The sequence below is a fragment of the Carassius gibelio genome, chromosome B3 (genome assembly GCF_023724105.1).
Source record: "Carassius gibelio isolate Cgi1373 ecotype wild population from Czech Republic chromosome B3, carGib1.2-hapl.c, whole genome shotgun sequence".
NCBI lineage: Eukaryota > Metazoa > Chordata > Actinopteri > Cypriniformes > Cyprinidae > Carassius > Carassius gibelio.
The window spans coordinates 18,136,317-18,163,601 of NC_068398.1; the positions used below are offsets into that span (position 1 = coordinate 18,136,317).

At 41.4% G+C, this 27,285-nt stretch overlaps 1 long non-coding RNA gene and 3 gene segments (V, D, J or C); all 4 read left to right on the forward strand.

Annotated features, from left to right (window-relative positions):
* The first annotated feature begins 2,371 nt into the window (after positions 1-2,371).
* The window catches only part of LOC127952264 (Ig heavy chain V region 914-like), a 55,609-nt gene continuing 30,695 nt past the window's right edge, over positions 2,372-27,285 (forward strand). Inside the window, 2 exon segments of the V gene segment in view lie at positions 2,372-3,371; positions 3,457-3,512. Coding sequence covers positions 3,323-3,371; positions 3,457-3,512 — 105 coding nt within the window.
* LOC127952986 (Ig heavy chain V region XIG14-like) lies at positions 9,112-9,609 on the forward strand. The segment is given in 2 exon segments: positions 9,112-9,180; positions 9,287-9,609. Coding segments are annotated over 2 exon segments (351 nt in total).
* LOC127952993 (uncharacterized) overlaps positions 10,061-27,285 on the forward strand; it is a 37,201-nt gene continuing 19,976 nt past the window's right edge. Inside the window, exons 1-2 of the long non-coding RNA XR_008153078.1 lie at positions 10,061-10,099; positions 10,210-10,417. This is a non-coding gene — a long non-coding RNA (uncharacterized LOC127952993). The remainder of the gene's footprint in view (positions 10,100-10,209; positions 10,418-27,285) is intronic.
* Positions 13,304-13,837, forward strand: LOC127952974 (Ig heavy chain V region 914-like). The segment is given in 2 exon segments: positions 13,304-13,421; positions 13,506-13,837. Coding segments are annotated over 2 exon segments (354 nt in total).

Sequence of the window (27,285 nt, forward strand, 5' to 3'; positions counted from 1 at the left end):
GGCCGCCAGCTCAGCACCAACGCCCAAGATGGCAGCAGAGACGTTTTTGGATTATTTCTCCAGGCTGTCAAAAATCCTAGAGATTCCCAAGACTGTTCATGTCTCATATGCGGAGCCAGCATCACTGCACAAGATGGCCACCGGCCCGGAGCCACTGCAGAGGATGGCAGTTACAGTGGACTTTCCAGAGTTGAGTCAGGTTCCTGTTGACCCTCCAGAGTCGAGTCAGGTGCTCATGGACCCACCAGAGTCAGGGTTAGTCACCGTCGACCTTCCAGAGTCAGGGTTAGTCACCATCGACCTTCCAGAGTCAGGGTTAGTCACCGTCGACCTTCCAGAGTCGAGTTACATTCCAGTTGATTCCCCAGAATCAAGTCAGGTTCCTGTGGACCTTCCAGAGTTGAGTCAGGTGCCCATTGACTTTCCAGAGTTGAGTCAGGTTCCGGTTGAACCTCCAGAGTCTTGTCAGGTGCTCGTGGACCCTCCAGAGTCAGGGTTAGTCACCGTTGACCTTTCAGAGTCAAGTCAAGTCACTGGTGATTTTCAAGGAATGAGTCAAGTCACCGGGGATCTTCGAGGACCGAGTTAAGTCACCGGGGATCTACAAGGACTGAGTCAAGTCACCGGGGATCTTCAAGGACTGAGTCAAGTCACCGGGGATCTTCAAGGACTGAGTCAAGTCACCGGGGATCTTCAAGGACAGAGTCAAGTCACCGGGGATCTTCAAGGACAGAGTCAAGTCACCGGGGATCTTCAAGGACTGAGTCAAGTCACCGGGGATCTTCATGAACAAATGCAAGTCACCAATAATCTTCATGAGCAGAGTCAAGTCAGCACCAATCTTCTGGAATCCAGTAGAAACACCATAGGATTACCAGAGTTTCATCGTCCCGTTGGTCTGGCCACATGAATGTGGTGGTCTTCTGCTCCGCCCTGGGGGACTCCGGCATCGACCACAAGGATGTGGTGGTCTTCTGCTCCGCCCTGGGGGACTCCGGTCTCAACCACAAGGATGTGGTGGTCTTCTACTCTGCCCTGGGGGGCTTCTGCCTTGACCACATGGTTGTGGTGGTCCTCGGCTCCGCCCTGGTGGGCATCACATGATGTCCTTCATGGACTTATGTTTTTGTATTTTTGTTTTCTTTTGTTTTTCTGTCTGTTTCCTTCTTTGGACCTGGCCCTCCGTCCCTCCCCCTGATCCTCCGCCGGTCCACCACCCTCCTGGACTCCTTGTTTTGTGTTACACTTCTCTTGTCTTTGTCTTCCCATTTTACCTGGTTGTCTTGTCTCTGTCTCCTTATTTTATCTGGTTGTTTTGCCTTTGTTTCCCCATTCTACCTGGTTCTCCTGTCTCTGTGTATCATGTTTTCTGGCCCTCCGTCCCTCCCCCTAGTCCTCCGCCACTCCACCTCCCTCCTAGTGTCTTTATCTGTTGGTTTTCCCTTGGTTTCAGGTGGAGCATCTGGCAGCTGCTCTGTGGAGGAGGTAATGTCACGCTGTCAGTCTCTGTTTTTTCTCTGTGTCCACTAGTGAGCTCACTTCTCCTTAGGCACTTCACAATAGGCACTATAATTCCTCTAGTCTGGTCCTGTCTTCACAGTAATTGCACTCCAATTAATTGCACCAGGTGCAGGAAATCTATTGTCATTAGTCTCCTTATAAATACCTGTCTTTCCCTGTTGTTTGTATGGAGTCCTTATCCTTCGTGTTACCAATGTTCTCGTCTCCCGAGACTTACCCTTGCTATCTCGTCCTCCGAGTTCCCGTTCTGTTCTTTCCGGTTCCCTCTTTTGTTTTGTTTGTCTCCTTGGACTGTTTGTTTTGGATTAGCCTTTTTTGTTAATAAAACGTACCTGCAATTGGATCTCTCCCTCTCCTTGTGTTTCTCTGGTGCACGAACATCACATCTTATCTATTCATTAACAGCTTGTAATACTAAAGATAAAGGAAAACTTGAAATCACATCATATGACCCCTTTGACTTACTCTATGACACAATGAATATCTAGTATCTATGACTTACATTTTAGACATAATATTGGAAACTTTACTTATTGAATGAATCAGCTTTTTGAATGAATCCGCTGAATAAATGATTACCGTATTTTCCGGACTATAAGTCACACTTTTTTCCATAGTTTGGCCGGTCCTGAGACGTATAGTCAGGTGTGACTTATTTATCAAAATTTATTTGACATGAACTAAGAGAAATGAATCAAGAGAAAAACATTACCCTCTACAGCCACCAGAGGGTGCTCTATGCTGTTCAGTGGTTCTGTAGGCTACCACTAAGCAACACTGAGTGCCCTCTCGTGGCTGTAGACGGTAATGTTTTCTCTTAGTTCTAAATAAATGCGACTTATAGTCCAGTGCGACTTATATATGTTTTTTTCCTCATCATGACGTATTTTTGGACTGATGCGATTTATACTCCGGTGCGACTTGTAGTCCGAAAAATACGGTAAGTGATTCACTCATTAAAATCTGACTAGTACTCAGGCAGTGTGCGATATTCTCTATCAGCCGTGATGTGTCGTTGCGCTGTTTTCTTTCAAACCAAAGTGTAAATACACGTAAAAAACTTATCCTTGTGGTGTGGCTGACACAGAAGAGTGTAAACCGCCTGCATACTTGTCAGATTTGTCAAAATGGTGCTATGATGATTTGGAGAGACACAGAGGAGAGGAATTGTTTAATAAAGTAATTATTTTTTTTTATTTCTTTGTGTACAAAGAGTATTCTCATCACTTCACAATGTTACGATTGAACCAATGTTGGCAGATGTTGGCAATGTTGGACTAATTCAATAATATTTTAAACAGTTATTTCAACTTCCACCAAAGTCAATTTCTGGTAAGACATCTGTACTTTTCCTTGAGTATGGCTTTTCATACACCACAGGTCATTATACCTTTCAGTTGATTTAGGTGATCAGAGCCTGGAGTTCATCCCATCAAGTCCTGTCACCAAAAAGCCTGGAGAAACTCTGAATCTCTCGTGTAAAGGATCTGGATTTGATTTTGGACAGTACGGCATGCACTGGATCAGACAGTCAGCAGGACAAACATTCATCTGGATGGGGGTTATCTGGTATGACGCCAGTAAAACAGTGTATGCTAAAAGTGTAGAGGGACGAATAGAGATCACTACAGACAATTCAAACAGCATGGTGTACCTGAAACTTTCTGGTCTGATAACAGTAGATACAGTTGTTGCACTGTTCATACACAAAATGCTTTAATGTATGTAAATATTTCTCCTCCTCCTCTTTATTTGAGTTTTAAGATGAAAAGAAGCAGCTTGTTCTCATTCGTCTCAAACCATGATCTCTTCATCTCTCTGGTTGTTGCTGCTGCTGGCAGCTGTTTCTCGTAAGTCTCTAATGCTTTTTTAGAGATACTTCATATTAAAAACACTCATCGTTATACATAATATTGACCATATTTCCCCCCTCAGGTGTCCACTGTGTTGAACTGACCCAGACTGATTCTATGGTCTTAAGTCCTGGTCAGGTTTTAACACTGTCATGTAAACTCTCTGGATATACAGTGTCTGACAGCAGCTACTGCACTAACTTCATTCAGCAGCCTGCAGGAAAAGCTCTGGAATGGGTTGGGCTGATATGTAGTGATGGTAGCACATATTACAGTGATAAACTGAAAAGTAGATTTCAAATCGCAAGAGACATTTCCAGCAACACAGTGACTCTGCGAGGACAGAATATGCAGACTGAGGACACATCTGTGTATTACTGCGCCAGAGAGAGAGCACACAGTGATACAAAAAACCAGCAGTTCTGGTCAAAAACATCTTGAATGAAAAGAACAATAAAAAGTCCCCATACATACTGTAGGAATATGAAAAAAAAAAAAAAAACGTCTTACTTATATGAGTGTTTTAAAGCCCAACAAATGGCTGAGAAATGACCAATGTTGGTGTAACTTAACAGTACAATCATTTTTTACTTGAATACAAAATGATTCATTTTTAGATAACTTCTACTATCACAGTTATAAAGTGAAGGTTAATGTCAAAGTTATTAATCTTTGACAAGAATACTGCTGATATAACAATAGAAGAGCACTCTGCCAGATTAAAATTTTAGCAGATCAGTGATGTTATAAGATTAATGCAATATATTAAAACATATTGCTAACATATTTATATAATTTATATATAACTATTTAATATAACTATACATAAATTATATTTACAGTCTTTCTGATGTAGGTCCAACAGATCCATACTTTCAGAATGAGGGTTATTACAGTCAACTAAAACTAAAACCATAAAAAAGAGAGAAAAATCATTATTGCATTAAATAAAATATGTTAACAAAAATAAAAAAAGTAAACTTTGTTACAACTAGCTGTTACTAAAATAAGTAAAAGTGCACTAAATAAAAATACATATACAGACATTTACAAAACTGTCAAAAAAGTAAAATAGTAAAATATTTTTTTATATATAAATAATATGTGATGTAAATAATTTGACGTTTGTAGAGCAATGAAAAAAAATAACATTTAATTTATAAAGTTCAATGTTACAAATATTTAAATGAGAGAAATACATTATAATTTTGTCACTTCTAGGTGTTCAACTCTTTTTTTTAAAAACTCTCAGTGTTAGTACACTGTAAACCCTAATGTTGCCTTGACTTAAAAAATCAAGTAATGTTGACTAAACATTACTTAAAATTTTGCATTCTGGCCCTGTCACTTAAAAATATGAGTTAATTTAACTAATTTACCTTAAAAATGCATAAACTTAAGATTTCAAGTGTTGTGAGCTCAAAATCATGAGTAATCCTTTCGAAAAACTCAACGTCACTCTGTTCTTCCTTTAATGTGATTGGCCATGGGATAAATTCTGCCTAGCAACAAGAGAACAAAAGCACTGATTGGTGGGTTACAAAATTCGTCCTTTTGGTCTCTTTGGTTGCTGAACTACAATTCAAGAGGAAGTTTTTCTTTGTGTACTATGTTCGGTGACTAAAATTATGTAGATATAAAGTTGTTTTTCATGATTTCTACTGGTGAAATATGTTAATTTAAATCCTTGTGGTACGTGATTTTGAGATGATTATTGAAACGACAACTTAAGTATTTGATGAAGTGGCCCAATTGTTTTCCTTTGAGCGAAAGAACATGGCAGCTAAAGTTACTGCTTAACTCGTTAGATCGAAAACCCTAATAAGTTGAATGAACTAAATTGATTGAGTAAACTCGTTGCCTCAATTTAATTGAGTAATGGAGCCTCCCAAAACTTACATTTTTAAGTTTATTTAACTTGACGGTTTTGTAGATTGTACTTAAATCACTCAGTTCACCAAACTTGATGCTAATTTAATGTACTTAAACAATTATGTTCACTTAACTTGGTAGTAATTTCAAGTGTACTTATATATTTAAGTTAACTCAACATGTAAATTTAACTGAAAATGATGTTCTCATTTTTGACAGCACACTGAAGTAAAACAAATAACAGCATATTTAAACTTTGACCTTTTGACAAACTGTCACAGAATTTATGAAAATACAGTAAACCCTATACTGCACTGTAAAAAAAAAAAAAAAAAAAGTATTTTTATGTCTTTGCAGACATTGAAAAGACATCCGCTGAGGAGAGAATGTTTTTATGACGTCTTTTTTTAATGTTTTTTATGTCTTCTGTACATCCGATATAGATGTTCACATATCCTCCTTACAAGGTTCTGTGACTTTATTTCTGTCAGACATCTAGAGAAGCTCTTATTGAGAATTAACAGAGGTTTAAATGTGCATACTTGATTCATTTGAAGTCACCATTGTGGTGGAAAATGTTTGGTTTAGTTGGGATCTTGGTCCAGATACTTCTTATGTTCGCTTGTCTTTTGCTGCTATAACGGTATATTTTAAAATGCTGTTTTCGTGGCGAAGAAAGACAAAGTTTAAAAGAGCTCAGGTGTTATCAGCTCTTTGTTGGTGTTAGCTTGTCTCTTGCTGCTGTATCTTGTGTGTTGTAAAACACTGTTACTGTGGCAAAGAGAGTTGAGATCTAACATACACATATCTTGCTTGTAATGGTGACTAATTATAGTAAAATAAAATGTATTGCTGCAACTATTGATATACTTTTATGGATATAAACTTTGTAGATAAAACAATGTACTTACTTTTAGAAAACCGATCATGTCGTCACAAACAGACATCAAGATTTTGGATATGCATCACATCAATGGTGACAATCAGAACAAAAAAGGCTGGAAAATAAGGAGGAGTTTGTGCTATGAAGCTCTTTTGTTTGTCACCATTATTGTGATGCATATGCTACATCTAGAAGTCTGTGTGTGTGAGTACTTGATTGATTCTTTTACTCAAATGATTTCAAACACATTCATTTCGTCGGTCTTTAAAATAAGTATTTTACTTCTGGTGCCTGTTAAAAATATCAAACAAAACTTATTTTATGATCTCAAATACGTATTATGTGATGACTTTCTCATCAACAAAAAACATCAAATAACAACTGAGCTCATTTAAATTTGTCTTTTTTCACCACAAAAACAGCAGCAAGAGACAAATTAACACAAGAAGCAACTGGACCAAGATCCCAACTAAACCAAACACTTTCCACCACATTGGTGACTTCAAATGAATCAAGTATCAACATTTAAACCTCTGAGGGATTTAGGTAGTCTACAAAACCGTCAAGTTAAATAAACTTAAATATGTAAGTTTTGGGAGACTCCATTACTCAATTAAATTAAGGCAACAAGTTTACTCAATAAATTTAGTTCAGTCAACTTATTAGGGTTTTCAGTGTAATGTATATAAAAGATCCCTGTCATAATAAAAATAACATGAGGAGAAAAAATAAATGTTCCATTCATTTACATTAGAGTATTGCATGATTAGATAATGGAATAATACAGTTGACTTTACATGATCATTGCTCAATGACTCTTTCAATGTAAATAATGACTTAAATTCAAACCTAAAAGCCTTTTTGAAAATAATGTTCAGGACAGGGTTATGCATGTGAAGTATGTAAATCTCCTATTGCATATTTAAACAGCAGGCATGAGTCAGTTTACACATTCATCTGATCACTAGAGGGAGTGAAGAATTCACTTCAGTTCAGTCAAACTGTGCTGAGAAACAAACCATGATCTCTTCATCTTTAGTGCTGCTTCTGGTAGTCATATCCTGTAAGTTTAGTCTGTTTTCTGTGTGATACATCATTTTGTTGATCAAAAGATCTTGATATCTTACTAACAGGTATTATTTGATTTGATACAGGTATTGATTCATATGAACTCACTCAGCCTGAGTCTCTGACTGTCCATCCTGATGCCACTCTCACTATCAACTGTAAAGTCTCATATTCAGTTACAAGCTCTGCTACAGGCTGGATTCGTCACCCTGCAGGAAAAGCTCTGGAGTGGATTGGAATCATCTGGAGTGGTGGAAGCACAGTCTATAAGGATTCCCTGAAAAGCAAGTTCAGTATCTCCAGAGACACTTCCAGGAACACAATAACACTGCAAGGAAAGAATATGCGAGCTGAGGACACAGCTGTGTATTATTGTGCCAAAGAAACACACTGAGAGACACCTACAGACTCCCTGTACAGAAACATTGTCATATCACAAATAAAAAGTGTTTCTGATGACTTTCTGGTTTTTAAATGTCATAATGAAATTATAGACATTAATTCAGCTTGTACAACAAAATTCCAAAGAAATCCTTATAATGAAACAAATGCATTATTTATCACCAAGTAATGTGTCATTTGAACCAATATAAAGAAAAATCCTGTGCACTCGTTTATCATTCAGTTCATTGCAAGAAAATGTGCAATGCAGATGGAAGGAGGAGTTAATGGAAAACAGTAATGTGTTTTCTTCTTAAGCTGCAACAAAAAATGTGTCTGTATTTGCTGACAGCACAGGTCGGACAATCATTTTACAATTATGATAAAAATGAATTTACTCTTCTTAATATTATTTTTACATGGTCAGTAAATAATGCAATTTTCTTAGTTAGTCAGATTAAATTTAATTTAGTATCGTCAGCTTTAGATTCTGTAAATGTTTTAGTGTATTCACTTTGTTTTTTCCCCTCCACAGACATTCATTGTCAGTCCTTCACTCTGAAGCTGTGGTAAAAAGACCAGGTGAATCTTTTCAGCTGTTCTGGACATCCTCTGAATTTTCATTCAGTAACTGTGCTGCAGCTGTTGTGAGAGAAATCCCTGGAAAAACACTGAAGTGGATTGCATTCATGTATCCAGTTTTTATAAACCGGAACAAAACAGCAGAGACTTGTGAGGCACAATTGTTCTTTGATGGCATTGACAGAGCAAAAACAATGAAAATTGCAATACTGACAAAACTAAATTGTAAGTTATTCAGTATTATTTTGTTTACTGAACTTTTGCATACAAGTAAAATCACACTCGTGTTGTTTTTTCCAAAACATCAGCCTGACTGTGCAGACAGATCTGTGGCCTAGTAGGAAACACAGTTCTGCTTAAATATTGCACTGGACCTAATATTTTATTGTTTTTAATAAATTAAATACCAAATATTAAACTAAATGTGTTTGTTGAATATGGGTTGTGCTCATGCTGTTTCATTAGAGATGTCTGAAATTTTTGGTATATGCATTTATTTGCCACTTTTTCAACTTTCACTATATAATTTTGTTGATAAACATCAAATTATAAGACCCAGATTATACAATAGATTTATAAAGAGGTTTCTCAAATTTACACTACAAATTGCTATAAAAGTGCATTGTTTAAATTTATAAAAAAAATATTATTAATAAAAAATAAAATAAAATAAAAATTAGGCAACAAAATAAAAACATTCATGCATCTTGGACAACCAATAAGAATCTCTAAATAGGCCTCCATATCAAAGAATAAAAGGTTTATATTTATATTAAGAATGCATTTATTGGACATCTAAAAACCTGATGGTGCAACAGATTATACAAGATATCAAACAGACTAAAGATTAAATGGCAAAAGAGGTTTCACATCTTGGACAACAAAATGACTATATGCAAATTCTCCATCTACTCCATGTACTAAAGCGAAGTGTGTCTTAGGCACAGAAGGAGAAATTCACATCATTTTTAATCATGATCTTCTCATCAGCTCTATTACTGCTGGTAGCAGCTGCATCATGTGAGCTTGACTGATCTTTTATTCTATCTATATCAGTGAAATAAGCTTCTGTTATCAGACATTTTGAGACATAACTAATAATACATTATTTTATTGTTATTTTCAGGTGGTGTTTTCTGTGTTGAGCTCACTCAACCTTCATCTATGGTTGTGAAACCTCAAGAATCATTCTCCATCTCCTGCAGGATTTCAGAATCAAGCTACTGCATTCACTGGATTCGTCAACCCACTGGAAAAGCACTGGAATGGCTTGGATATCTTTGTAGTGGTGGTAGCACTAACATTAAAGACTCAGTGAAAAACAAGATCAGTTTCACCCAGGACACGTCCAAAAACACAGTGTTTCTACAGGGGAAGAATTTTCAGACTGAGGACACAGCTGTGTTTTACTGTGCCAGAGATTCACAGTAAATAAACAAGCCACAGCTCTGTACAAAAACCTGAACACATGCAAGAATCAGATATAGATAACACCAGGGGCATTTCTAGCCTTTCATCAGCATCCAACACCAGTCCCCATATAAATATTCTTACAGTCATTTACAAGCTGTGCCAGTATACAGTAATCATTAACACATAAGGATTTATTAATCCATTCACACATTTCATTCAGCTAAAAATGCTTTAAAAATATTACATAGTCATTTAACACCTATGAAAAGTTTTCTCATAAATGTCACATATTCAAATTTATTGTCACAAATTTAATGTCACATACTTATTTATTTACATACAAATGTCTGTTTTTTATGCACATGTAAAAGAAGAATTGAGGCTGGAGGAGGAGTTCATGCAAACATGGGATGTTTATCTCTCATAAACTGTTTCTGTTCACTGATTGTATGTGGCTTTTGTTGAAGAACATCATTAGCAATGGCAACAATAATTAATTCAGTCCTGATACTACTGTTTTTAAATGGTTTGTTGTTTTCTTAATAATAATAATATTACTGTAAATACTTTTAGCAAGCAAATAGTTATACCTTTTTCCTGAATTTTCAGTTTATTATATTTCTTTCTCTTCCACAGATATTCATTGTCAGACCTTCACTCAGTCTGAAGCTGTGGTAAAAAGACCAGGTGAATCTTTTCGTCTGGTCTGTACTGCCTCTGGATATTCATTCAGCGGCTACTGGGCAGGTGTAGTGAGACAGGCACCCGGTAAAGGACTGGAATGGGTTTCAACTATCGGCACGTCCAGTTCTCCAATCTACTATTCCCAGTCAGTTCAGGGAAGGTTCACAGTGTCCAGAGATGATTCCAGCAGTCAACTGTATCTACAGATGAACAGCCTCAAGACTGAAGACACTGCTGTGTATTACTGCGCTAAAGATTCACAGTGAATGAGTTCAGTGTCAAAGCAATACAAAAACCACCTTCACTGTTGACTTCACTGATGCTCCAGATGTACTGTTCCTTTCCAAGAGGTGGCGCTCTTGTCAAGCAGTTTTAGTTCACTGCTTCAAATGTCACTGAATGAATGTTTGTTTTCTTGACAGAGAAAAGGCAGTCCAATTTCTAAATTCTAAAGAAACACAAATAAACATTATGCATTTCATTTAAGAAGGAAAAAAGTCCATGAGTACATCAAAATAAATGTATGTGAGAAAGAACTGAACTACAGAAGAATATTTCTGTAGTGCTGAGATCTGTGCATTTTTCATGCACCCATTATAAGGAATAAAGACTTTTGTTTAATTAGATTTTACATCTAAACATTTTGTAAAATAGGTGTCAAGAGGAAACAAACAGAAGATATTTAATGATTTTTAATGGCTCATTTACAAAAAAGACTTCAGTGTTGTCAGTTTAATTTAGGGAAATTTTCATTTTGTAGTTTGAATTTAATTTGTTAACTAAAAAGTATTGATGCAAATCTCCTTCCTTATGTAAACAGGTGCATGCGGACACAATAAAGAGCTCTTTAAGTCCTGCGGTCTAGATAGAGTCACAGGTCCCACCTGAGAGACAGAATCATGTATTTTAGATTATTGCTAATGATTTTATCTACAGCACCCAGTGAGTAACAGTATCAACACTATACTATGGGTTTATTAGGGAGTCTTGTAGCTGCTACTATTTAAAATATGTTCAGAGGTTTTGTGACAATAATGTGCACAACTCATTTCAGTTAATGACAATATTTTCAAATGTATGTTCCCAGGTGTTAATTGCATTGAGCTGAATCATTTTCCATCGGCTGTAAGATCACTGGATATTCAGCATCAGGAGGTGGCTGTACTAATTGGATACGACACTCAGCTGGAAAAGCGTTGGAATGGATTGGCTGGTTCTGTAGTTCTGGAGATACAGGCACCAGTGACACAATGAAGAATAAGATCAGTTTCACTGCTGAAACCTCCAGCAACACAGTCTTGTTACGATGTCAAAGCTTTCAGACTGAGGACACAGCTGTTTATTATTGTGCACGCAATACACAGTGACACAAATTGCCTGAAGACCTGTGCAAGAATTATTGTATTCTCTGCATAGACAGCTTGGAAACACAATGCAAAAGTGTCGGAGACAAATAAAAAGTGCCTACTGCTGCATTTGTTATTTGCTTCTTCCATTTATTTTTATTTTTACTAAACATTGCAAACTTTTTAATCAATCAGGCAATAAATTAATATTATTTAGTCATCAGTGCTGACAGAACTGCATGTGTCTCAATATTTGTTTTTAAGAAACACAATACAGTTCAGAAATCTTTATTCTTTCTACTTTTTTAATCACTGCAGGAATCATCTGGCATAACGGGGAATTTCAACTTCTGTCCAAAATACATTCTTGAAGAACTAAGTATTTATACCAATACAAATTTCATTAAACACTGAAGTCAGATGAACATGAAGTTAAAGATCTGTTTATCAAATAATCTTAGATGTTAACGACATGTCTTAAAGTGCTTGTAACACATATTTCTCGTCTGTTTTTTTCATCTGTTTAATAGATCACAGATCCTGTCATTTAATGCGGAAAGCAATTATTTTGGGCTTGATGGGGTGCAGGTGTGGCCGCTCAGCCATTGACGAGCAGGTCCAGGTGCGACTGCTCGGTTTCCAGGGCAACGCTGATGAGAGCTCGGGACACGTGTCCCCTGCCCATATTCAGGAGAGTCCGTCGGCGTTTGCGTTGGGCCGTTGGTCATCCCCGCTTGGTGTTGCATGGTGAAGTTGAAGTCCTGTAGCGTGAGGAACCACCGTGTCACCCTGGCGTTTGTCTCCTTCGCTCGGGCCACCCACTGTAGGGGTGCGTGGTCGGTAATGAGTGTGAAGTGGCAGCCGAGGAGGTAATACCTGAGCTCCAGGACTCCAGGATTTATAATTCTACATGTTGTTTTTATCCACAGGTATTGACTGTCAGGTTGTGTTCACACAGTCTGAACAGTCAGTAGTTGTGTCTCCAGGTGCTTCCTACAAACTGACCTGTGCCTGCAGTGGGTTTACTGTTAGTGGCACTAGCATGTACTGGATCCGTCAGGCACCTGGAAAAGGACTGGAATGGATTATTTATTATTATTCAGATTCTAATAAGAACTCAGCTCAGTCAGTTCAGGGCCGATTCACAGCATCTAAGGACAGCTCTAATCTCTATCTGCACATGAGTCAGTTAAAGACTGAAGACACTGCAGTGTATTACTGTGCAAGAGACACAGTGGAAGCACAAATACAAGAACCTGTTCAAAAACTATTCATGAGAAACATGATGGTGGACTGAAGATATGTTGGTTATACAATATGAAAAAGAGTCTCTGAAGTGGTATAAGTCCTGTCTGAAACACCATCACACACAGATCTTATAAGCCTTACCCTACAAAATAAACATGACACTGAGACATTAATCTAAAGATAAAGAACAAAATAAAATAAAAAAAAACCTTACCTGCTAACCAGAAACTGTTTGGAAAATGATTGAGCAATGCTGATGATAAATAATTACTGAGAAAAAAGTAAAATAATTTACATGTATAACTCAGTTATTAATATATAAGTGAAGATTTTCCCCTTGTCTACTGTAATAATTCTCAGATTACTGCATTAAACTACAGATCTGCAAACCTGCAAAGATGCAAATAATTTTGTGGGAAGGGTCAGTGTCTCCCAGACTCAAAAACTGATAAAAGCTAAACTTTCAGTCAGTGCATGTGTCCAGTGACAAACTTCTGCAGTGTAACTGTCACTGTTTTACTGCGGAGATGGAGATGCTACTGTATGGACTCCTGCTGATAATTATCTCATGTGAGAAACTCCTATTAGTTCTATATTACTGTTGTAATTTCACTCTTCTAAATCATCTAACATGATTTGTTTTATCTTTTTCAGCTGTTAGTGGTCAGTCTTTGACCTCCTCAGATTCTGTGGTGAAAAAGCCTGGAGAATCAGTGACTCTGTCCTGCACTGTGTCTGGATTCTCAATGAGCAGCTACTGGATGCACTGGATCCGTCAGAAACCAGGGAAAGCACTGGAGTGGATTGGATTTATAGACACTGGCTCAAGTGCATATTATGCTCAGTCTCTACAGGGACAGTTCTCCATCACCAAAGACACCAGCAAAAACATGCTGCATTTAGAGGTGAAAAGCCTGAAGACTGAAGACACAGCTGTTTATTACTGTGCTAGAGACTCACAGTAAGACAAAAAAACAGGAGGGCTGAACAAAAACTACTGACCCCGTTACAAGAATGAACTTAAATATATGAAAATATAATGCTGCAATCTTGTGTTTAGAGTCTTAACCAAGTTGTTACTCTCAGGGCATATTAAATTATGAAAAAATAAAATTTCTGTTGTGAATCATCGCCAAAAGCTTTTCACAACATAGTAATTTGTTTATTCATTAATTAATTCATTAATAAAGCTAAATTAAGAAATTAAGCATAGGCCCACCTTTTACCCTGTTCTACAACTAAGCACTGGCAACTAGGATGAGATTTATATGGGCAAACACTTCAGAAAATATAAAAGTCTAGTTTGATATTTTGTTCCAAATGAGTCATTACTGCATGATTTATGAGTTTATAAAGTTTTAATCGGTGTAACAGTTGAGGATATACATCAGCTATGCATAGAATAGCAGTGATACAAGATATCAAAAAAAGCTATGCTAAATTTTTATGTAAATGTAAATACACACTCTTAGAAGAGACTGAACCTTTAGAGTTCAAAAAAAGAACCTTTAAGTGCAAAGAAAAGAACTTCTAGCTATCAAAAAGGTTAAAAGTTGAACTTAAAGGTTCTATAATGATCCACTGGTTATTTGGCAGTTATTTTAAGAATCTTTGTGTTTGTATATATAAATATATATTAAATTCCACAATTAACTTTCTGAAATGAGTAAATTATGGCAAAACTTGTATTTCTTGGAGATCCATCTTTCAATATTTACCCTGTGCACACACACATTATCAATACTCAAAATGCAAATTCTCCAGTATTTATACCCATCCCCACACTTGCTGTGTATAATTCTCTTAAGTTTCCATGAAGCTGAGAAGAACCACTAATAAAATCATGATTTTTTCTGTTTTGTGATTCTATTGATGTCTGTCACACCTTGTTAGTACAAATCTTTAAGTTTTTTTCAGCAGTATTTCACATCAATAACCCAAAATAAAGACCTTTTTTTTCTTTTTTCCTTTTCTTTTTTTGCAGATGTGTACAGCAGCATGGAACACAACCAGCCAAGTTCCCTTTTGGTAAAATCTGGAGAATCTTTTACCATTTCCTGTAAAATATCTGGATATGCTCTCAGTGATGGCTCTAAGGCACTTTCCTGGATTAGACTCACTCAGGGGAAGATCCTTGAGTTCATCGGCATGATCCATGCTGGAGGAGGAATAGACTACAAGGATTCATTAAAAAATAAGTTCATCATCTCCAGAGTGTAACGATAAAACCTTTGTAATCATCGGGAAGAAGGAGGCGGGAACCGGCGCACAATCAAAACATTTTAATATTCAAAATAAATACAAAACAGCACACCAGCCCCTCGCGGATGACTGGTGCGCGCAAATAAAAACCAAAACATAAAATAATGTCCCAGGCCTGGTCCTCTCTCGTCCTTCACTATAGTCGCTCCAGTTTTATATCCTTCCATCTCCTACGTGGGACTCGATACCGGCGGTGGGGCGCAGGTGCAGCTCATCTCTAATCACTACACCTGGCCTCACTCCTCGTTCCCACACCTCTCGGCCCCGCCCCACTCGCCACATACCCCCATCGCTCCTCGCATGGCCGGGGGGTACTCCCGAGACTGCGCTCTACCCCCCCCCTTCCCTCCGGGGGGGGACCACTCACGGGGACCTGCGGGAACCTGGGGGTAGGACAGACGAGGCGAGAGAAAAGGAGATGGAAGGAGGAGCGACAGAGATGAGAGAGGGGAGAGAGGAGAAAAGAAAAAAAAAATTCCGGTTCCCAGACGCACTGCTGCTTGGCCCTCCACCAGCTGGGTGATCTCCTCCGCGGTGCCTGGCGGTGGCACTGGACAGCCCTCGGCGGATGGCACGACACTCCTCCGCCGCCCGATGGACGGCAACGGCTCCTCCGATTTTGGGCAGCGGCAGGAGTCCCCCGTTCCCTGCCCCTCCGGATTCCATCGCGGAGGCAGCAGGCTCCGGCCCCTTGGCGAACGGCGCCGACTCCTCCGCTCCCTCACGGACGGCAGCTGCCCTTCCATATCGTGGGCGGCCGGCAGCGAGCTCGCCGGTCCCCGGCAACTCGCTCAAGCCCACCGCCTCGAGCGTCCATGGCGGCACATACCTCGCCAGCTCGAGGGCACCGCGGATTCACCACAGCGGCGAAGGATCTTCAGCAGCGCGTCCCTCCTTCTCCCGGGCTTCGGCACCACTGTAACGATAAAACCTTTGTAATCATCGGGAAGAAGGAGGCGGGAACCGGCGCACAATCAAAACATTTTAATATTCAAAATAAATACAAAACAGCGCACCAGCCCCTCGCAGACGACTGGTGCGCGCAAATAAAAACCAAAACATAAAATAATGTCCCAGGCCTGGTCCTCTCTCGTCCTTCACTATAGTCGCTCCAGTTTTATATCCTTCCATCTCCTACGTGGGACTCGATACCGGCGGTGGGGCGCAGGTGCAGCTCATCTCTAATCACTACACCTTGCCTCACTCCTCATTCCCACGCCTCTCGGCCCCGCCCCACTCGCCACACAGATAAACATCTACAAGCACAGTATACTTTAAAGGACAAAAAAATGTAAATACAATAAAACAAAACCTAAGATATATAATAATAAGACCTAAATTAATAAACGCTTTAAATAATCTGTACATTTATTATTGGAAACAAAATGTGGCAATAATTAACAGTGATACAGAACTGATTATGAAGGGTTTAAGAAGGTCATCAATTTGCATAATTTATTTAAATATTCAGTTAGGAATGTATCGTATGTAAGCAGTGGAATCATATTTCTGAGTCTCACGCACACTATATATTTATTTATTTACATTTTTATTAATTTACTCATTTACTTAATTTTTTAGTAATTAATTTAATTAATGAAATTAATTTGATAAACGAATAAACCATATTAAGAATATTTTTATTAATTTATATTATATTTTTTTTCATGATCGCGAGCTCTGCCCCGCAGAGCGGGTATATAAGGAGCAACGCGAGCAACTCGCATTCAAGTCTTCGCTGAGGAGCCGAGCCAGTGACCCAGCCGTTCAGCGGAACAGCGATGTGGCAAGGGGACGTAACATCTCCGTTCCCTCCTTCAGGGAATGAGGGTCACATACAAGATTCAAGATTCAAGATTCAAGATTTTTATTCGTCACATACAAAATTATATATAGCATATATAACCAGCAGTGAAATGTGAGTCAGGTCCGCTCCATGGACAGTGCAATTATTAAAGAAAACAACACAGATGAAAATATACATAAATAAAGCTATGTAAGAATGAAATAAAAGTAAACAATAAAAATATAAGAATAAAATATAAAAAATGTATATTGTAGAATTAAATATAGAACGCAAAATAATGTGCATGAGTGTAAACTGTAGTCTTAAATATTAAGATTTACAGGGATGTACAATGTGCATATATGCATTTTACTGTAGTCTTAAATATTAAGATACCCAGGAATGTACAAGAAGCAAATGTGCAAAACAGGGCGACACTGTCAGTGTGTCTATGTGAGGTAGTGAATATAGTAAAAAGATAAAGTGAACATTAAGTGGAGGCATGAGGATGTTAAGAAGCTGGTTTAGAGTTTAAGAGCCTGATGGCCTGGGGGAAGAAACTCCTCCTGAGTCTCTCAGTTTTTGCCATCAGGCTACGGAAGCGCTTACCAGATGGCAGCAAAGTGAAAATATGATTACTGGGGTGGGTGGAGTCTTTGATGATTTTTGCAGCTCTACTTCTGCAGCGTTTGAGGTAGATGTCCTGCAGAGAGGGGAGAGCAGACCCTGAAATGTTCTCAGCTAAGCGCACAACTCTCTGCAGGGCTTTGCAGTCTTGACTGGAGCTGTTCCCATACCACACTGAGATACACTGAGTTAATACGCTTTCTATTGCCCCAGAATAGAAAGTTTTCAGGATTGCTGGTGAGACCCTGAATTTCCTCAGCTGTCGCAGATGGTACAGTCTTTGCCTGGCTTTATTAACCTGTGTTTGAATGTGAGTAGTCCAAGTGAGGTCCTCCGAGATGTTTACACCAAGGTACTTGAAGCTGCTCACCAGTGTTGAGTCGGACTCGGTCTTGGACTCGGTCTCGAGACCGTATTTTAATGGTCTCGGTCTTGTCATGGACTCGTGTGCATTTTGACTCGGTATTGACTCGGACTCGAACATATTAGGAATCGGACTTATGCCCGAGTCCACTCGAGTCCCAATCAAAATATTTCATGATTATTACTGTATGTTAATGTTTATTTAAATTGATGTATTGACACATCCAATGACTGGTGATTTTCTTTTGACGTGAGACGTTAGGCCAGCAACACACTGGATGTGTGGCGCAAGCGCCTCAGCTGCGTGGCGTGTCTGTTTTTAATTCGGCTCCCATGTTAACAGGTTAGATCTTGCAGACTGTCTGCGTGAGACGCGCGGAAAACCCGTGCATGCTAGAAATAGAACCGACGCCTATTTTTCACGCGACACGCGTGCATGTTGGAAGTGTTTCCAGGCAAAATATACTAGGAAAATATGTTTATATGTCATTTTGTACACAAATACATATTAATTCATGACATTTTGATATTTGAAAGTCTATAGGTTGACATAAATTCAAATATAAATGTAATTTTAAAAATAAATTAATAATGATCGATTTTCAAATAATGCACCTGTCAAACATACTCTATTTTGCCGTCAATACTGTTGATGGTGTCTTATCAGTAGGTGTGTAAAAAAATAAAAAAATACATTTGATATTGTTGTCATGAAGACAAGAGCCTGTTTTTTTGGCGGCCTCCCTCTATGTCACCTACAGCAGCAGCAGCGCGCCAAGCGCCGCGTGCAGGCACGCTTCTGGTGTGTAAAGACACAGAAAACGCGAAGCAGCCACCACGTTTCTGGCACGCAGTAGAGACGCCACACAGCCAGTGTCACCGGCCTTAAGTTACCCTCCTCCCATCCGCCTGTAGTGATCCCGCTTTCCAGAAAGCCACATTGCTACATTATTTCTCTCAACTGTGTTATTTTTACAAAGTAGGACAAAATGGTCACAGAAAAAAAACAAATATTGTTTAGTTAAATTATATAATGAATACAGACACAGACTGACTGTCTCAACACTAAACATCTCCCCCTCAAAAACAATGTCTGACAGAATGCATTGAACTTATATGGCATTTGATCCAGCTTTCCTCCCCTGGCACATACACACTTTTGGATGAAATTTTCCTGGACAGTCACTCGGCTCTTGTGTGTATGCCCTCCGTAACAAAAAAAAAAAAAAAGTGTGTATTTTACCCTGCATTAAAACGCACCATCCAGGGAAATTAGCATTAGATTATCCGTTGCTGTTACAGAAAGTGATAAAATGGTAACTGTTGTCAGTCCCCGCTTCCTCTGCGCCAGTAGAGAGTTTTTAGTTGGGGTGGATTGATCATGAGACCACATCGTGCTTGGTTGGGTAGCTGGATGGTCTCCTCACTTATTTTTTTTGAAAAGTAATTATGCCCATCTCTAAACTTCACAACATCTAAAGTGCACATAATCCAATACATTGTAAGGATATTAGCAGTTATTAGCTAAGCTTCAAGGTTAAAAGTTATGTAAAAGCTGTTACAGTTGAACATTTACAGGTATAGTGGTACAGTAATGTTACTTGTACTAGAAGTGTTATGTAGAATTACAATATAGAGTCGTACAGTAATATTATGTGTACCAGAAAGGTTATATGGATGTGTATAGTGGTACAACAATGTTATGTGAAAATGAGCACTTAATATTGACAAGTAACACTTCATAATATTAATAAAATTACCTTTACACCACATACTATGTGGCCCTTTTAACCTTTATTGTTTCCACCAAACATTGACATACTCTTGAAGATTTCTTTAGGTCTTGTCTCAGACCCAATCTCTCTGGTCTCGGTCTTGACTCGGACTCGACCCTTTCTGAACTCGGTCTTGACTCGGACTCGACCCTTTCTGAACTCGGTCTTGACTCGGACTCGACCCTCTCTGGACTCGATCTGGACTCGGACTCGAATGAGCTGGTCTCGACTACAACACTGCTGCTCACCCTCTCCACAGGGGTCCCGCTGATCATAAGAGGAGTATAGGGCTGCTGCTGTCTCTTCCTGAAGTCCACAATCAGTTCTTTAGTTTTGCTCACATTCAGAGAGAGACAGTTGTCCTGGCACCATGATGTCAATTTCTCTATCTCATCCAAGTATGCGGTCTCATTATTGTTGTGAATGAGGCCCAGAACCACAGTATCATCAGCAAATTTGATAATGGATGTGGAGCTGTGCGAAGACATGCAGTCATGTGTGTAAAGAGAGTAGAGCAGGGGACTCAGGACACAGCCCTGCGGGGCTCCTACGTTCAGGGTGATGGAGCTGGAGGTGTGCTGGCCTAGTTTCACCACTTGAGGTCTGCCGGTGAGGAAATCAAGGATCCAGTCGCAGAGTGAAGAATTCAGTCCGAGGTCTATGAGTTTGGAAGCTAGCTTTATGGGGACTATAGTATTAAAAGCTGAGCTATAGTCAATAAATAGCAGCCTTACATAGTTCCTGTTATTGCTGTCGATGTGTGTGAGAGAAGAGTGCAGGATGTGAGAGATGGCATCATCTGTGGATCTGTTTGGGCGATAAGCAAACTGAAGAGGGTCCAAAGTATCCGGGATGGAGGAGCAGATGACGTTTTTAACCAGTCCCTCAAAGACCTTCATGACTATTGATGTGAGGGCAACTGGACGATAGTCATTCAGACAAGAGGGTTTATTGTTTTTAGGCACAGGGATGATGACCGATTTTTTGAGTGAGGTGGGAACCACCGATGTAGCAAGAGACTCGTTAAAAATGGATGTAAACAAACCAGCGAGCTGATCAGCGAAGGACCGCAGAACACGGCCAGAAATCCCATCAGGTCCAGCTGCTTTCCTTAAATTCACTCTCTTTAGTGCCCTCCGAACCTCGTCCTCTGACACGGTGATCGCATGATGATCGCTGCTCTGACTGCTGCTTCCTTACGCGTTGATCGGCATACTCGCACTGCTTCGATTGCTTTCGAAGCGGTCGTAGAAAGTGTTTAGCTCGTCAGCCAGCGACGGATCTGCTCTCGCCTCTGCAGAGGATTTATTTCCAAAGTCACAGATGGTCCTTAGTCCTTGCCACATGCGTCGGGAGTCATTTAGCTGGAAATGTGACTCTATGCGTTCCCTGTGTCTGTGTTTGGCGGCTCTTACTGTGCGCCGGAGAGCATAGCACGATGCTTTGTACTCGCTCATGTTTCCCGATAAAAGACCGGCGTTGTAAGCAGCAGTGCGTTTGTTTACTGCTGCACGGATTGATCTGTCCACCCATGGTTTCTGATTTGAGAATGTCCTTATATTTATTGTATCCGTAGCTTGTTCGGCTAGTGTGTTTACAAAGCTTAACGCTACATCCGTGAACTCGCTGACGTCAGATGAACTTGCGCGAAACATGTCCCAGTCTACGTCATCAAGAGCCACCTGTAACGTTGCTTCTGATTGGTCGGACCATCGCGTCACCACCCTCTTCACCGGGGGATCTTGAACGAGCCGTTGTTTATATTCCGGTGTGAGGAAAATGGCGGCATGGTCCAATTTGCCGAAAGCCGGTAGTGAGCGTGCTTTGTAGGCATTCTTAAACTGAGTGTAGCAATGATCCAGTGTATTCGGTCCTCTGGTTGGACAGGATACATGTTGATAAAAATTAGGCATGACTTGCCTGAGTTTGGCTTTGTTAAAGTCCCCAGCGATGATAATAGCAGCGTCAGGATGTTTGTTGATGTTGCCGCTGAGCGCCTCGTGAAGCTCAGACAAAGCCAAGCCAGTGTCTGCTTGTGGAGGGATGTAAACAACAGTTATGATGATCGATGAAAACTCCCGAGGCAGATAGAATGGGCGGCAAATAATGGATAAATGTTCCAGATGAGGCGAGCAGGAGCGCGACAGAGTGGAGATATTCCTGGGGTCACACCATTTCTTGTTAATCATGAAACAAACTCCTCCGCCTTTGGATTTGCCGGCCTCGGCTGTCCTGTCCATCCGTAAAACAGAGAAGTTTTCAGACGGCGTTACAGCAGCGTCCGGGACCAAGGGCGTGAGCCACGTTTCAGACAAACAAAGGATGTTACAGTCCCTAATGTCCCGTTGGAAACTTATCCTAGCTCTAAGATCGTCCATCTTATTCTCCAGAGACTGGACATTGGCGAGCAAAATGCTCGGTAAAGGAGGGCTGTGTGCTCTTTTCCTCAGTCTGTTGCGAATCCCAGCACGTTTCCCGCGGTGTTTCTTGATCCGTCGCCTTGGGTGGTTATTCAGGTGGCCATTGTTCATCTCGGCGTTCCGGAGAATCTCAGATGGCCACGATGGGTTGGAGGATAAAGTGTCCTGAAACAGGTCAGTGAAGCGGTGTCCAATGTCCAAAAGTGTTTCCTTTTCGTATATGATCAGTGCAGAGGTAATGTGTGTAAAAAGAGAAAGCAAAAGTAGGTAAAAAAGTAAATAAAAACATAATCTAAGCGGAGCGACCTGGACGGCGACCGGACTTGGCGGCGCCTTCTTGCTTAACCAAGACGTTCCCTTTCAGTCGGTCACGTTCGTGGTGATACATAAGAACTCTGAGGTACCCAGTCCGCAGGGTGGAAGTTTCAATGACAGAGCTGGCAAGGGGCTTGCCAAGGGAAAGACACATGCTGCGGAAAGACTTACTGTGGACATACACACGTGGGATTACCCAGAAAGGAGAATCACGACACATGGAAGCACCTGGTCCCACACATGGCTGTACCCGGGAGGACACAGGCTCTACACAGAGATTATAAAATCTTGCGAATGTGTTAGGTGTCGCCCAGCCCGCAGCTCTACAGATGTCTGCTAGTGAGGTGCGATGCGCCAGTGCCCAGGAGGAAGCTACACTCCTAGTTGAGTGAGCTCTCACCCCTAGGGGGCATGGCAGGTCTCAAGCCTTATAAGCCAGGACAATAGCATCCACTATCCAGTGAGATAACCTCTGCTTGTAGACAGCCTTTCCCTTCTGCTGGCCTCCGTAACAGACAAAGAGCTGGTCTGAGGTCCTAAGGCACCGAGTTCTGTCCACGTAGGTGAGGAGCGCACGTACTGGACAGAGCAGTGCCAGGGCTGGGTCTGCCTCCTCCAGGGGTAGCGCTTGCAAGTTCACCACCTGATCCCTAAAAGGAGTGGTGGGAATTTTGGGCACATACCCAGGCCGGGGTCTCAAGATAATGTGAGAGTTAGCCGGCCCGAATTCCAGGCACACTTCGTCAACTGAAAATGCCTGCAGGTCCCCGACCCTCTTCACCGAAGCCAAAGCCGTCAGGAGCGCAGTTTTCAAAGATAAAAACTTTAGCTCTACTGAGAGCAAGGGTTCGAAGGGAGCTCTCTGCAGTGCTGATAGAACCACTGTGAGGTCCCAAGAGTATAAACACGACCTCCGCGCGCATGACAGGGGCATCTTTGCCCACCATCGTCGTGTGGACACCCCGAAACCTGGGGGGACGCCGGAAGAACTGAATCGCGTAGCCGAGCCTGAGCGTCCGGATGAGCCAGCGGGAAGGCCTGGGGAGCTCTAGCCAGGCTCCCAGGAACCGAACCAGCGGGGTCAAGGGGACTACAGGCGTACCCACAGTGGGGAAGCATGGTGGAGCAGACAGCCCCGGCATGGGAGGCATAGCGTCCCTTAGCGGGGGCTTAGTGCGGGCACTAGTCTGACTCCAAGTAGCAAAGAGGGCATGAGAAGGCGAAGTGTTCTTGAGCCGTATTTGCATGGAAACTGGCAAGGGGAGAGGAGAACAAGAGCGGCAAGGAAGCACGTCACCAACTGTCGTTCGTGGCCTCTTGGGACCCGGAGGAGGAGGAAACAGCTCTTTTAGTGAAGGTTTGGGTACCACCGGCCGCAGGGCCAGTGGCGGAACAAAAAGAAAAATGAGAACAAAGGATTCTCCCCCTGCTACCATCTCCTAATGAGCTGAGCGGCCGCAGGGGGGCGCCCTCAGCGATGAGCAGGCTGAGGCGGTTGTGCCAGCGGCAGGGTGGAAGCAGCAGTGGGCCGCCGGGGCAGGATGTGTCTGATGGCCTCAGACTGCTTCTGGGCGGCAGAGAACTACTGGGCAAAGCTCTCTACCGCGTCGCCAAAGAGGCCATCCTGGGAGACCGGGGAGTTGAGGAGGTGAGCCCGATCAGACTCCCTCATGTCTGCCAGGTTCAGCCATAGGTGGCGCTCCTGGACCACCAAAGTGGACATAACCTGACCCAAGGAACTCGCAGTGACCTTCGTCGCCCGTAGAGCGAGGTCGTTAGAAGTGCGCGCCTCCTGCAAAACCCCTGGGTCAGCACTGCCCTCGTGCAGCTGCCGGAGCAGCTTGGCCTGATAGTCTTGAAGTGAGGCCATGGCATGCAGGGTAGAAGCGGCCTGGCTCGAAGCTCTGCAAGCCTTGGCCACAAGCGTGGATGAGAACTTACAGGCCTTGGAGGGCAGCTTGGGACCACCACGCCCAGCCGAGGCGCTCTGTGGACCCAGTTGCATTGCAACAGAACGCTCCACCGGGGGAATCCCAGCATACCCCTTGGCAGCCCCGCCATCGAGGGCAGTGAAGGCGATGGAAGAACCAGAACGGTTTCGGGCAGTTAAAGGTGCCTTCCATGAACTAGTTACTTCCTGGTGCACTTCCGGGAAGAAAGGAACCAGAGTGGGGTGCTGGCGATCTGCATGAGCAGCCCCCAGGAACCAATTGTCCAGCCTTGAGCACTCAGGACAGGGTGGAGGATATCACTCAAGCCCGATGCTCTCCGCTGCCCGGGAAAGCACGGCCGTCAGATCGGGATCGGACTCGGACAACGCTGGCACTCCCGAGGGAGGCAACGCAGCCGAACCCTCATCTCCCGAGGACTCAAGCCCGCCTTGTGATGCGGCGATCGACATACGGTCCTCTTCGCGAGCCCCCAATGAGATGTCAGGAGCCTAAGAGGGTCCAGCAACCCCAATCCCGGGAACTCAACCGGCTGCGGCGTATGTGAGGGGGGTGTGGCCCGAGGAGGTTCGCTCGTCCGGGAAGCCCACACAGTAACCCTCAGATCACCCTGGCCACCAGTCGAAGTAGCCCTCTTGCGAGAAGAAGAGCTAGAACGGGGTGTGGCAGAGGGGACTCTATACCTTTTAAGGTAATCGAGTCTCGATCTCAACACCGAGATGGCCATGTCCCCGCAATGAGAACATGAGCCATCCACGAACGCAGTATCAGCGTGCTGGAAGCCCAGACACGTGACACAGCGATCGTGACCGTCACGAGGAGCGATATATCGACCGCACCCAGAAACACACGGGCGAAATGACATCTTTAAAAAGACGCAAATCGGCCCGTATCTCTTTTGTGAGAGAAATTGCTCTTTTAGGGGTGTTGAAGCGCTCAGGGGAATGCGAGAGCTGTCGCAGGAAACCCAGACGAACCGCTGAATCGCGCCGTCACACCAACACCAGCTCTTGCTTGTAAACACTCCGGTGATTGCAGCAAGCGATGTGCTTGGCTCCGAAGCGAAAGCTTGAATGCGAGTTGCTCGCGTTGCTCGGCGGGCCGGAGCTCGCGATGCAAATTCCGCAGACCAAAGTACTTTGTGTACCATTGGCTCGTATTGTACCACTCAAGGTGATTGGGCTCTCGGGCAAGATCCCATTCATAACGTCGAACATGACCGACTGAAAGGGAACATAATGCTCATCTGTTTTGAATGTACTAAATGCAAAAAAAAAAAAAAACTATTTAATAATTATTAAACTTTAATTACTCTTTTCACACTTGCTTTTCAATACTGACTAGTATTTATATACATACTATACAGTAGTGTATGTTTCTGTATGAAGTATAATCTGTACAGTTCATAATATTCAGTATTTTTAATTTCTCTTACAGTAATAATGGATTCAATTCAAATCAATTCAAGTTTATTTGTATAGCGCTTTTTACAATACAAATCGTTACAAAGCAACTTTACAGAAAATTGTTTCTACAATATTTAGTAGTAGCTAGTAGTTTGTGCACATTTGACAGGATTTTAGAAAAATAATAATAATAATACAAGACATAGTCAGCTAGACGATGAACTATCAATATTATTAATTAAGTTATTATATGATGCAGTCACACATTTAGCAATAATTGTTAGTTCTGTTTGTTGATTCAGGGTCAGCATCATCTCTTCTCAGGTGTTCTCGATCCAGACTGGAGCTTGTGTAAATCCTAGTTACGAGAAACATAGAAACAAAATAGAGACATCATTAGCATAGCTGCTGATCCAACAAAGTAAAATTAGTTTAACCCAAGCTAATGAATAAAAATGCACCTTTGATCAGATGCAACTACACTCACAATTTAAAAGATACATTATTCGTATGCTTGCCGAAAGAGATGTGTTTTTAATCTAGATTTAAACAGAGAGAGAGTGTGTCTGAACCCCGAACATTATCAGGAAGGCTATTCCAGAGTTTGGGAGCCAAATGTGAGAAAGCTCTACCTCCTTTAGTGGACTTTGCTATCCTAGGAACAACCAAAAGTCCAGCGTTTTGTGACCTTAGGGTGCGTGATGGGCTGTAGCGTGGTAGAAGGCTAGTTAGGTACACAGGAGCTAAACCATTTAGGGCCTTATAGGTAAGTATTGATAATTTGTAACTGATACGGAACTTAATAGGTAGCCAGTGCAGAGACTGTAAAATTGGGGTAATATGATCATATTTTCTTGACCTCGTAAGGACTCTAGCTGCTGCATTCTGGACTACCTGTAGCTTGTTTATTGACGAAGCAGGACAACCACCTAGAAGTGCATTACAATAGTCCAGTCTAGAGGTCATAAATGCATGAACTAGCTTTTCTGCATCAGAAACAGATAACAAGTTTCGTAGCTTGGCAATGTTTCTAAGATGGAAGAATGCAGTTGGGCAGCCAGATTGTATAGATGACTCCTTTCATCACATAATAACTAACAACACAGATACCAGTTAATGGCATTCATCAGGGAAAGAAAAAATACCATAAAATATTACTGCTACTACTACTACTACTACTACTGCTGCTACTACTAATAATAATAATTGAGAACAAATAATCAAACAAACACTTACCTGCTGAGCTAGAAACTATATGTCTGAAAATGACTGAACAATGCCGGTGAATGTCCATCAACATTGATTTTTTTAACCAACCTCAGGCCCCACCGGGTCAGTATTAAATAACAAACCATGGACAACTTAACAGGACAAAAGTGGGGACCTGGAAAAAAGGGGGCATTTATTGTTATAGTAAAATTATATATATATATATATATATATATATATATATATATATATATATATATATATATATATATTAGGGGTGTAACGATACGCGTATTCGTATTGAACCGTTCGGTACGACGCT